A 12,754-nucleotide genomic window follows, 5' to 3' on the forward strand; every position below is an offset into this window, starting at 1 on the left:
CTTCGGACCGGAGTGAATTGGGAGTGAAATAAAATCCGCGTCACTCCGCAATCACTCCGCTAAAAAAAAACTCCCAATTCACTCCGCATGCGGAGTGATTTTTTTCAAAACTCCGGAACTCCGAGTGGCGGAGTGAATCTGGAGTGAATTCGGATTTAATTTCACTCCGGATTTTTTACAGTGTAAAGTTGTTGATACAAATTTATAACGAAAGTCATATTTGTGTCACAATCTGAGTTTCATGATGATATTTACATCTAAATTTATTATAAGTAAAAATTTTTTTACACAGTATACACCATGTAAAAAATTAGTTGAATGAACGCGGAGTAAATCAGAAATGAATGCGGAGCGGATGACTTTTTTTTATTTATTCCCCTCGAAGTGAAAATTACTCCGAAGGGGAGTTTCTTTTAATATAACAACTCCGAATCGGAGTAAATGCAGTAGTATTTTTTTTTAACCTTCGCACATCTAAGTAATGGAGCGAAATTTAATTGAAATAAAATCCGTAATCAATCCGAATTCACTCCCAATTTTTTACAGTGCAGTGAACAAATTTTATAGAAAATATTATATTTTATCGGGTAATTTATTATTTTTTCTTATGACTTTGACAATCTTTGTATGAGGGAGGGTCAGAAAAATTAGGGATGTTGAGAAGAAGTTTAACTTCATTTATTACAAACTTAGTCTACATTAATAATAACAATAATTTTTATTACTAATATCCAATAATAATTGTATTGAAATGTTAAAAAAAAAAAAAAAATAGGTAGAATTTCGACCACAGAACCCGAACCACCAGGTAGTCCGATAACGAAATCAATGAGTACACCAGCAAGCTTACAAACAATCGTCAGGTTTCATAGTGGAAGTAATATGTCATTACATCACAGGGTAAGAAAATTTCATTTGTCGTGCATTAATTGTCTCTCCTTCATATATATAGAGCCATTTACCAATGCACATATACATATATATATATATAGCATCGTTCTGTCGACGATTTAATTAACTAAGGAAACCTTTGGTCTTCAAATCACCACTCTATAAATTTTCCTAATTAATTTATCATATATTTAAAATATAACTCATCGACATTTTCACTTAATATTAATTATTTCTCATGTGTAATTCAATTATCACATCACTAGTGAATAATTAAAAATACTTGAAAATTTTTTTGTTAAAGATAATACGAGACATGAGAAGACCTAGTAGTCATTATGTATCCAGAGGAAGATTACGCTTTCGTATTGCTCAAATCTTAATTAATGTACTTGCTCTTATCGCTATCACCGGAGGCTTCTTAGTGTATTTTAAAGGTAAGTTTTTTTTGTCGTTATTTATTATTACTTAGGTCAAGGCCAATGATAATTCAAGTTAATTTAACCTGTAATTTTTTTTTAATCAGTATTTTATTTTATCAACACATTTGTAAATTTTTATTTTGCTTTTAAAGTTTTTGAATTAATTTTCGAGGGTATTATGGATCTATTTAGAGCGAGTAATTGCGGCTCTACTCAATCAGATTTTCACTCGGCTTCAAATCAGTAAAATAATTATTGAATGAATAACGAATTATGGCATAAAAACATTTTAAAAAAGATGTTCGCATAAATTTGCTGGGTACTCCATTTCACACGGTCTTCTCACCGTGACATACTTTTGTATAAATTAGTTTTAAAATTTTATGAATTTATAAAATAAATTCTCTGGTACTAAAATAGCAGCATCAAATAACTTTATATAACAATGATGAAAATTACACTATTCATAAATTTATTTCGACAGGTATTTGATATATTATGTAAAATATTCGCGAATAATCATAAATCATTTAAATATAATACTAAATCTTAGGGTAGAATATAAGTTCCGAGGCTATTTGAAATTTTTTCAAAATATTTATCGAAATGGTTTAAATATTTGACCTGAAAATATTAAATACGCATGATGATTATTATCAATTACTTGCAGTACTTTTGCACGCTATACTGAGTGTCTATTTAATTTTTTCAAAAATATATCTACACTTTTTTTTTTATTACCAACTTTCATATTAATATTTAAGTTATTGTAAATAAATCAAAATTCTGACTATACTAATACAGATACGACAAAAATGTATAGCAACAATTTGAAAGCTTATTAAATTCTCTATAAAAAAGTACTTATGTGGTTTTTATGTATCTCTGATTATTTCGACGTAATTTCAACTCAAAGTACTGCAATAAAGTGTAACATCTTTTTAGATTAATTAATCTCTTGTTAATTTTATCGATATCTTGAAAATAATCAGGAGTACGTTAATAACCGTTGAAACCTTTTTTGTAGAAAATTTAATTTCCTACAATTTTTTATTGCAACATTTTTCTCTAAAGTCTATAGTTTTGCTACAAATTATACTTTAGTATGAACTGTTTACCTTATCAAAAAAATCCATGTGGGATTGCATGAGGCCCCATAGGAATCCATATGGGAAAGTATGAATTTATGTAAGAATCCATAGAATTTAATATACGAGTATGGATTTACATAAGAATCCATGGGTATCTGGATTTCCATATGGGAAACTCGGTACCTGGATTCCCATTTTTACATGGTGCAGATTCTCATGGGAAATCGAGGTTAAAATACACATGGGATTCCATACGATTTCCATATAGATTTGGCATCGAGTGGATTTCCATAGGAATCCATGTGAAAATCTATATCGGGATCTATGCTGGATTCCTATAGGAAACCATATGGCAATCCATCCACAAACGCCATGTGGAAACCCATAGGAATCTAGGCTGGATTTCTATATGTATTCGACATGGTATAGATTCCCATAGGAACCCATGTGTGAAAATCTATATCAGGATCTATGCTGGATTCCTATAAGAAACCATATGGAAATCCATTCGAAAACGCCATGTAGGAACCCACATAGAACTCGAGGCTGGATTCCCATATGGATTTTTTTTGTTAGAGTAATATTTGAATCCTGACAATTTAAAAAAAAAAACTTATAAATTCTAACGAGGAATGAATTATTTTCATTTTACAGTAAATCCACAAGGTGACATTAAATTTGTCAATGAAACAATTAAAATACCTGCAGTAATTTACCCCCCTAGACAAACATTTTTAGCAGAACCAAAAAACCCAGCTCCCGGTATTTGTCTTCCAGTTATCGTTACTTTTTGTCTCTATCACAAGGTAAGTTTTTCAAATATTTATATTACAAATATTGATTAAAATATTTAAAATTACAATTATTTTACTCAATTGATTTTAGTATAAAAAATTTTACCAAGTAAATTAAACAAATAAAAATAAAAAAAAATAGGATGATTTTTTTACGCTTCAGTGAACAGAAAACCGGTAAAATAAATAGTTTTTACGGTTTTAAAGACTGAAAGAAAAATAATAATAAAAAAGTTTTTAAATGAAAATTCGAGGCTGACATTTTTCACGCCGGAATTTAAACAACGACGCAACAGCGACGGAGTAATTTTTTTTTTTTATTTGTTTTCCACTCCGTCATGAGCATTAGTTGCACGCGTTCCGAGATTTTAGCACGTACGAGACATTGACTCTTTTTTCCCGTAGAGTTATTTTAAATTCATAAGAGACGATGTAATTTAACGTAAAAAAATTACCATATATTTAAACGAAAAAATTTACGTTGTCTCCACAAAAATTGAACTTTATACTGTTCTAGAAAAATTGTATTAATGTAAATTTAATTTAATTATACTGGGGCAATTAACTGTAACTGTAGAATAATTTGGTATCTCTATTATCAATTGTGTGCTTTAGTATTTCAAGAGGCGCGCAATTCAATTTACAGTACTAATGATCACATTTATCGTTTCATCATTCGTCCAGTTTGGAATTCGAAATAGAACAATCAAACTTCCTCAATTTCTATAGGCCCTTTAATTGCTCATTCAAACGTACTATTATTATCATCATCCTCATTATTATTATCATCTTATTCATTAATAATCTAACTATCAGAACGTAAAAAAAAAAAAACAATTAAAGGAATAATGATCGGACTAATTATGTAAAATAAATTTAATCGGATCAGTTCAGAATTCCCCTTTTGCTTTAAAAATACAAAACGAAATAACCAACAAGTTGTTGCATCGATCCGTCAGTATCATTACAATTAATTGTAATCGCCTTTAGCTCGAGTGACAATATTGCGAGAGCTGCAAAATGTCCTGCTATCCTCCTGCGGTGTTAATACAAATTTATGTCACACCAGGATTAAAATAAAAAAAAAAAAAAAAAACGTTGAATTTAAAATCTCAGGTCAGGAAAAGAGTAGGAGAGCAGGAAGGCTTTGATTTAAATATATTTTTAAATATTCAACAGATTGTAAGAACTGGCGAAGAAAAAAAATCATTTTTTTAATGCTTGGGAACCCCGACTTTTTATGATAAATTTTTTATAATTCATTTTGAGATTTATTTCAAGCAAAAATTTTTTTTTTTTATTAAAACTGCATACTGGGTATTAAAGTACCTCTTTGTGGATGATAGATTGCTATAATATTCTTTATAGTACATTGTTGATGATTTAAGTAGTTAAAAAATTCAATAAAAGCTTAACAGTATATCTATATATATCTTTGATTTTAGAAATTAGAAGCTCGAAGAATCGAAATAAAATTTAAGGATTACGTAATCCTGTTTAAATTTTTAATTAACATGATTTAGGTTCGAGTATTACTAATAATTATTTACAAATTTAACCGTATTCCCATCCCGCATGAAAATATCATATATGGTGAACAATGTTATCGGCTCCCTAAGCACGGTACAACTGTTCTAACCTTATTACTGGTTTATTTGTAAATAAATATCAGTTGAGCACTACTGTTGAGTTCCTCCTCTACCATCAGTCCGGGTAGCAAACGCGCTCGCTTTATCGAAAATCCGCTCGCGTTCAACTCTCTATTATTTGACCTCAATCAAAAATTAATTTTTTTCAAAATAGCCAAGTTTTTCGCAATTAAATTCTAGATTTTTTAGGATGGGTGCGAGTGCTGTAGTAAATTTAGTTTCGGAGATATTGGCTTCCAAAGAAAAAGCGGTTTTTTGATTTTTAAAAATCAAATTTTTGGGACAAAAATTTTGAAAAATGTTCCTTTTATCACCACAAATATGTGGAAAAAAGAAAAAATGAAATCGGTTGATTTTTCAGCTTGCTAGCTCAATTTTTTTATAAAACTTCGACGGGTCAGTCTGACGGGGATTTACCCACAAGCAAAATTGTAGATTTTATTAACCTCTACAAATTTTATGTGAAAACTTAACCCACCAGATTGATAGTTTCAGAGATATTTAATTTTTAATTTACGTTTTTTTTGTTTGCCTATTATTTATAAACAAATTAAGACCGCCATTAGATACTTCACGGAAAGAAAATTATGGGAAGTTTTGCTATGCATTATGGGAATGGTTCCCATAATGGTATGGGAATAATACCTATACTACTATAGGGGTGGTTCCCATATTGGTATAGGAACTATTCCTATAATATTATGGGAACTATTCCCATAATGTTATGGGAACCATCCCTATAATATCATAAAATTTTTTTTTGCACAATAGTGTAGAAATTTCCCAAAATTTGAATTTTCTTGAATGTTTTGTGCTGACAAAAAATTCTTGTTAAAAATTTTAATGTTTTTTTGCCAAATACGATTTTTTTTGCAATGTTTAAATTTTTGTTTTTATGTTTAAAAATATTTCTGTGTATTGTAGAAGTGATTACCACACTTCTTTAAAATAATTTTTCCATGATAATGTGGGAACCATTTCCATAATATTATAGGAATGGTTCCTATAATAGTATGGGAACTATTCCCATAATATTATGGGAATGATTCCCATAATGGTATAGGAACCATTCCAATTGCATTATGGGAATCATTCCCATAATATTATGGAAATAGTTCCCATACTATTATAGGAACCATTCCCATAAATTATAGGAATGATTCCCATAATAGTATAGAAAGTATTCCTATAAATTATAGGAACCATTCCTATAATTATAGGAACCATTCCTATAATTATAGGAATCATTCCTATAGTGTTATGGGTACCATTCCCATAATTATAGGAACTATTCCTATAATTATGGGAAACATTTCTATAATTATAGGAACCGCTCCCATAATTTATGGTCGTAATTCCTATGATGGTATAGGAAAAAATTTTACAAAATTATGGGAACCGCTGCCATAATTTTTTTTCCGTGTTGTTAGAATTTCATATTATCCTACTTGGTATCGAAATTTCAAGAAATCATAATTTTTCGATCAATTTCCAGTTGGCACAGCCAAACTGGGTAAAACTGACTAATTTCTTTGGGCTAAGTGCGCACATTCCTCGTAGGAAAATTAAAGTTACGAAGCGATATTGGATGAGTTTCAGTAAAACATTTTGAAATTACAATTACACTATAAATAGAATAAACGAAGTAAATTAAAAGAATATTGACATTATCATTGGCATGAGTCTTTACAATATAAATGAAAAGTTCTCCAAGTAATAGACGTAATAGACACATGACCGCTGTAACTCAACGTTAAGAGCATTTGTCTTGATAATACAAGGTCGGTGATTCGATTCCACTCAGAGGTATTTTATCTTCAGTATTTTATTTTCGATCATTTCACATCTCATTACCCAAAAGTCACTTAGATTCGGAATAAAAATTAAATTCCCCTGTCGTAATTTCAGGGGAGAACGAAATGGGGACGTAAAGAAAAAAATAAATGGTCTTTTATATTTCAAGAAAATGAAATAAATTTTTAACGCCCACCAAAAATAATATAATTACTCTTTCGTTGTCTCAAAAATAAAATTTTTCGAAAATAGCTTAGAAAAAAAAAATTTCAAATTCATTCCCAAGTGCGCGTAACCAGAAACAATTGTTAGGATAATAGATGACAATTCAAAAATATTCCTAGAAAAATATTTGTTCTACTAAAACTTTTCGCATTTCATATTTTGTCTGGGTTTGAAATTCTCGATTAATAACGTTACTAAAAAGTATGACAAACTAGAGTAAAATTCCTATCGTGTTGTGCGAATAATTATAATTTATTATATTAATAAAATAATAAACAATGTTAGAGTATAATGAATTAGTTTAAGAAGGCGTTTGTGTAAAGTTTTAACTAAATTGAAAGGAAATATTTAATAAGTACGCGCACAAAATCGCGTTGAATAAAATAATGTATAAGGTTAAAATATATTGTAGGTACCATACAACTTTACTGTTTTTCCAAACTACATGGGTAACTTTCAGCAACGTGACGCACAGCATGAGTTGGAAAATTATGAAGCAGTAGTTGATGTCAGGTGTTACGAGCTTGCCGCATTATTTCTATGTAATGTCTTTGTTCCGAAATGCGGATCACGTGGTCAAGTTGTGCGGCCATGCCGTAGTCTTTGTAATGGTAAACTATAAGTATTTCCATAATTTAAAATTCATTTTTATAATGAAAAACAAAAATTAATCTCAGTACAAGTCACTAAAATAAAAAAAAATTGATTTATTTGTGTTTATATTTTTGTTGATTATAGAAATGACAAGACGTTGCGGATTTTTTTTAACCGTTTTTGGATTAAAAATACCGGATTATTTAGCTTGTGATTTTTTTCCTGAAAATTCTGACCCCGATGTTTGTGTTGGTCATCAAGAGGTCATCGATGCTGCAGAAAGAGCCAAAAAACCAGGTCAGTAAATATAATATTCGGTGTGCCTTCAACTGATCCCAACAATTTTATACTACGACAAGTGATCCCTACAAATTGATCCCACCGACATCTGATCCCATAAACAATTGATCGTCAATTGATTTTTATCAACAACTAATTTACATAATTTAACTTTTCATATTTACTACAGTGAATTTTAATTACTCATGTCACAGTAATTAATTAATAATTAATTATTTCATGAATTTGTCAGTGGGATCAATTATCGTATGATTAATTGTCGGGGATCAGTTGTCTGGGATCATTTGTCATGGAACCATAATATTCATATTCATTTCATCTTTGATATAAAAAATAAGAAAATGTTTTCTAATATAAAATATTTTTTATTATTTTGTTATTAATACAAAAAATTCAATTTCAATTTACAATAATATTTTTCCATAAATTTATTTCTGATAATAATTAATCCCAACAATCAGTTGTAATCCGTCTTACTAAAAAGTCTTGAACAAAAGTTGAACATTTTGGTCGGCATTGATTATTAATCCAACGGTAGCCATTATAACACTTGGACTTACATTCATTGTCAACAAAAACTTCCCCTTCAGGACATCTCGGTCGACACTGATTATTGGAACAACTATTGCGGCATTTGCCAAAAATATAGTCGATACCAGACGAGCACCCGCTAGGTTCTTCTACTGGCACTTGACAAAGTCCGTTGATCCATTTGGTACCGTATGAACATAACGGCTGACAATTTCCGTCAAGCCAACGATACCCGAAAGAACATTTTGGTTCGCATGCGCCATTACTCCAAATTTCAGCATCAGAGCAAATTGGACGGCATTGATTATCTATCCATCTTGCCCCCGGTACACACGTATAATAACATACGCGTTGTACTATCAAATCATTGCATACAAGTTTATCGGAATATCTATTGTGTACATATGATTGCACTTCAATAATTATAAACAAGTTTATTATTACGAAAATTCTACTCCAGGTCATTTTTATTTTCTTCAATGAAAATTCTGAAACAAATCAATTTATAGTGTTAAATTTGTTTGATTATTAAAAAGAGACATTAGACCGGCAGACTAAGGACTGGATTCGCACGCGGGAGGTCAGGGTTCGAATCTCGGCCAAGTCAAGTGATTTTTAATTATGAAAATTGACTCCGACACACTATTGTTGTTTAATTAGTAATATTAGACCTTAATATCAAACTGTTATATATTTATAATAAATATATATAATGAATACGCCCGAAAAAAATTTTAATTTTAAATTAACAGGGACCTAAATCCTGCATTTCACTTGAATTGGCATAAATTAAATTTTTTTACCGAAGTTCAAAAAGAAAATTATCAAAATATAAAAATTTCAAATTTTGGCTTAGAAAATTTTTTTAAAAATTTGATAAAAAAAACGTTTTGCCCCATGGAGATCTTCAGAAATCTATTGAGAGTGATCTCTATTTATTGCAATAGGTAACAATTAGTTAAAAAAAAAAAATTGGGCAAGTTAAGATTTAGTATGTGATAGAAAACTTATATATTTTATCAAAAACTGACGTTTATGGTTTCTGTAGAATAAATTTTGATAGCATTCTTACAGTGAAGTTGTATATAGTAGTCGAGCAAAATTAAGTTTCTCAAAATTTTGGTAAAATATATATGTATATATTTTATATTCATAATTATTTTGAATATTGAATAATATAAAGTAACCGGGAATGATTTTACTGCACGTAAATTTATGTTAATTATAAAAAAAAAAAAAAAAAGTTTTATCTATACAGTAACTAGCAAATAATTGATGTAATTAAAAATATCTCACTCACCAAAGTTTCAAAGTTTTTAAGGCAATGAAAAAAATAGTCTTCAACTTAACTTAAGACTTTTTCACTCTTGCTATTCCAAATGAATCCTCGCTTTATATACTTATGTCCTTCAATAAAAAATAATAATAATAATGATAATATCATTGTCAACGTGATGTTGATTGAAATTCTTTCACGAATTTAAATTAAATTCGATTTCAGATATCTCACGTTTTCTTTTTCATTATTCTCACTGATTAAAATACCGTAAATTATATTACGATTACTTCAAATAATTGACCTACATAATTATCATCATCCAAAAAAATTACATTTTATTATTACAAGTAACTTAATAATTCATTTATATCCCGGGTCAAAGAAATAACTTGAGAATTAATTTTTTGATTTGAATTTAATTCAACTGAGCCAAAACCGAGTCAAATTTGATGTTTTTTTACTTAAATGGATAGGGGAGAGGGGGGCAAAGTGGGCCCCTTAAAGAAAATAATTATAACATCGTTAATTTTTTTTACGCGTTTACTTCTTTTTAGACCCTTGATACTTATTTTCACTCCATTATGCAGCGTCCTTTAAAAAATCCAAAATTTGGGACAAAGTGGACCCTCCAAAAAATTTTATTTTAAAACGTAATTTTATTGTCTTTAACTTTCTTAATAAATTTTATTTAATGAACAGTTTTAGTGGTCTATTTTACTCTCATTATATAAGAAATTTCGATAAGCTTATTATCTGTCCAAATTTATTGACGTATAGAAAATTTTGAGGGGCCCACTTTGCCTCTATATTTTTCGAAATTTCTAAATTTTAAGGGGCTCACTTTGCCCCCTCCTTTCTTACTACGTAGGTCAAGTTAGCCAAAGGCAAGTTAAAACCAAATGTATTTTTGATTTGCTTTCGACTACTTGACCTACTCAGTATCCATTGAGGTAAAAAACATAAAATTTGACTCAGTTTTGACTTAATTGACTTAAATTCAAGTCAAATTTAAATAATTTTTTTTTGACCTGAGATCAAAAGTTGAAAACAACAAACAATTTTTTTTTCTTGATTTAAATAAGCTCAGTAATTAAAACATCATTAAGATTATCAATGCGATAATATTATGCTATTTTTAACCATCAATTAAAATTTAATTTTTTTTATTCCCACATTTCCATTATCAAGACTTTAATCCGATTTCCGATTGATTAAATGAACACACGTACACACACATATATATATATGCATGCATATATACATATGTGAATATATTAACGGTGATGTGGGTAGAATTATCGGAACTGTAGTAGGAAATCGTACATATATATTATCAAAGTCAGAACTTCCCTTTGCTATTGATTATAATTTATAAAATTTAATCCTTCAATGTTGAACTTTATAGCCGCAACTTTGGAGATCGATATCCTGAACAAAGTAAACTAATTATTTGTATTATTATCATACAAATTTGTGCATTTATAATATGCATTTATTAATAAATTATATTGATTTGTAACACACTAGTATCAATTACTGAATAATTAATTATATACATTGTTGTTGATTTAAATTATCATAACTGCAGTGTCATGAGTCATCACCATCAATTGTAAATATTTATTTGACATTTCAACAGTCACGTTATTCTACGGTAAGCAATAAAATTGTTTTGCAACAAAAAACGGCGATTAAGACATGGGATCTTGCAAGCTTATCTTGTTTATTTATTACATTCTTTAAAGACAATAAATATCTACAAATGTACGTGCCATCCAATGTTATAATTTATTTTTAACTGTTTTTAATCATTAAATTAACTTTTTAAATTTATTAAATTTGTTTAATCTAAAAGTCTATTATCCGTAAGATTTAATTTAATTTTCAATTTCTTTTATAATCAAAATTATTTAGATTTTTATTTCTTTTATGTTTTATTGAAGGAAATTTTTTTCTAACAAAAATTTTTTAACTATTTTTATCTAGGGATAGAAAATCATCACTAATTTTTTTCAAAATTAATTTTTAATAATTCAGATCGTCCAGTTTTTTGAAATTGTTTTTTTTAGAATTTCATTTTTAATGTCTTCATTTTTTTGTTGTAATCCATCAAAAAATCTATGAGGGATTGCATGGGAACCCATAGGAATTAATATAGAAGGGTATGGATTTATTTAAGAATTCATGTAAGAGGTACCGGGATTCCCATTTTGTCATAGTGCAGATTCCTATGGGAAATCGAGATAGAAATCCACATGGGAATCCATACTTGATTCCCGTAAGGATTCGGCATCGAGTGGATTCCCATAGGAACCCATTTGAATCTATATTGAGATCTATGTTGGATTCCTATGGGAAATCATATGGGAATCCATCCAAAAACGCCGTGTGGAAACCCACAGGAATCTAGGCTGGATTCCCATAGGAACCCATGTCCCATACGAAAAAAATATATATCCGGATATATTCGGGCAAATCTGGAATATGTTGCATATATGCAACACACAAATATATGTCTCATATATGCAGATTTGCTCGGATATATGCGGATATATCATTTTTCGTATGGCGTGAAAATCTATATCGGGATCTATGCTGGATTCCTATAGGAAACCATATGGAAATCTATCCGAAAACGCCATGTAGAAACCCATAGAAATCTAGACTGGATTCCCATATGGATTTGACATGGTATAGATTCCCATAGGAATCCATCCGATAACGCCATGTGGAAACCCACATAGGAATCTAGGCTGGATTTCCATATGGATTTGACATGGTATAGATTCCCATAGGAACCCATATGGGAATCCATCCGATAACGCCATGTGGAAACCCACAGGAATCTAGGCTGGATTTCCATATGGTTTTGACATGGTATAGATTCCCATAGGAACCCATATGGGAATCCATCCGATAACACCATGTGGAAACCCACAGGAATCTAGGCTGGATTTCCATATGGTTTTGACATGGTATAGATTGCCATAGGAACCCATATGGGAATCCATCCGGAAACGCCATGTGGAAACCCACATAGTAATCTAGGCTGGGTTCCCAAATGGATTTTTTTGATGGGGTATCGTTGAATGCATTTTAAAACTGCTTTGAAAAACAATTTTGTACCAAAATTTTCGAGTGTCTCATTTTACCCGGATCTTTTCTATATGTACTAATTTAATAA

At 29.7% G+C, this 12,754-nt stretch overlaps 1 protein-coding gene and 1 long non-coding RNA gene across 2 annotated transcripts in view; one reads left to right on the forward strand and one right to left on the reverse strand.

Moving 5' to 3' along the window:
- The window catches only part of LOC130671610 (uncharacterized), a 36,621-nt gene that overhangs the window by 13,611 nt on the left and 10,256 nt on the right, over positions 1-12,754 (forward strand). The window contains exons 6-10 of the mRNA XM_057475611.1: positions 776-900; positions 1,196-1,328; positions 3,059-3,210; positions 7,279-7,477; positions 7,605-7,757. Of these exons, the coding sequence (XP_057331594.1) occupies positions 776-900; positions 1,196-1,328; positions 3,059-3,210; positions 7,279-7,477; positions 7,605-7,757 (762 nt within the window). The remainder of the gene's footprint in view (positions 1-775; positions 901-1,195; positions 1,329-3,058; positions 3,211-7,278; positions 7,478-7,604; positions 7,758-12,754) is intronic.
- LOC130671611 (uncharacterized) lies at positions 8,101-9,709 on the reverse strand. Its single transcript, XR_008990538.1, has 2 exons — positions 9,592-9,709; positions 8,101-8,779 (listed from the first exon to the last, which is right to left on the reverse strand). It is a non-coding gene; the product is annotated as an uncharacterized LOC130671611 (long non-coding RNA).

The sequence above is a fragment of the Microplitis mediator genome, chromosome 7 (genome assembly GCF_029852145.1).
Source record: "Microplitis mediator isolate UGA2020A chromosome 7, iyMicMedi2.1, whole genome shotgun sequence".
In the NCBI taxonomy this organism is placed as follows: Eukaryota; Metazoa; Arthropoda; class Insecta; order Hymenoptera; family Braconidae; genus Microplitis; species Microplitis mediator.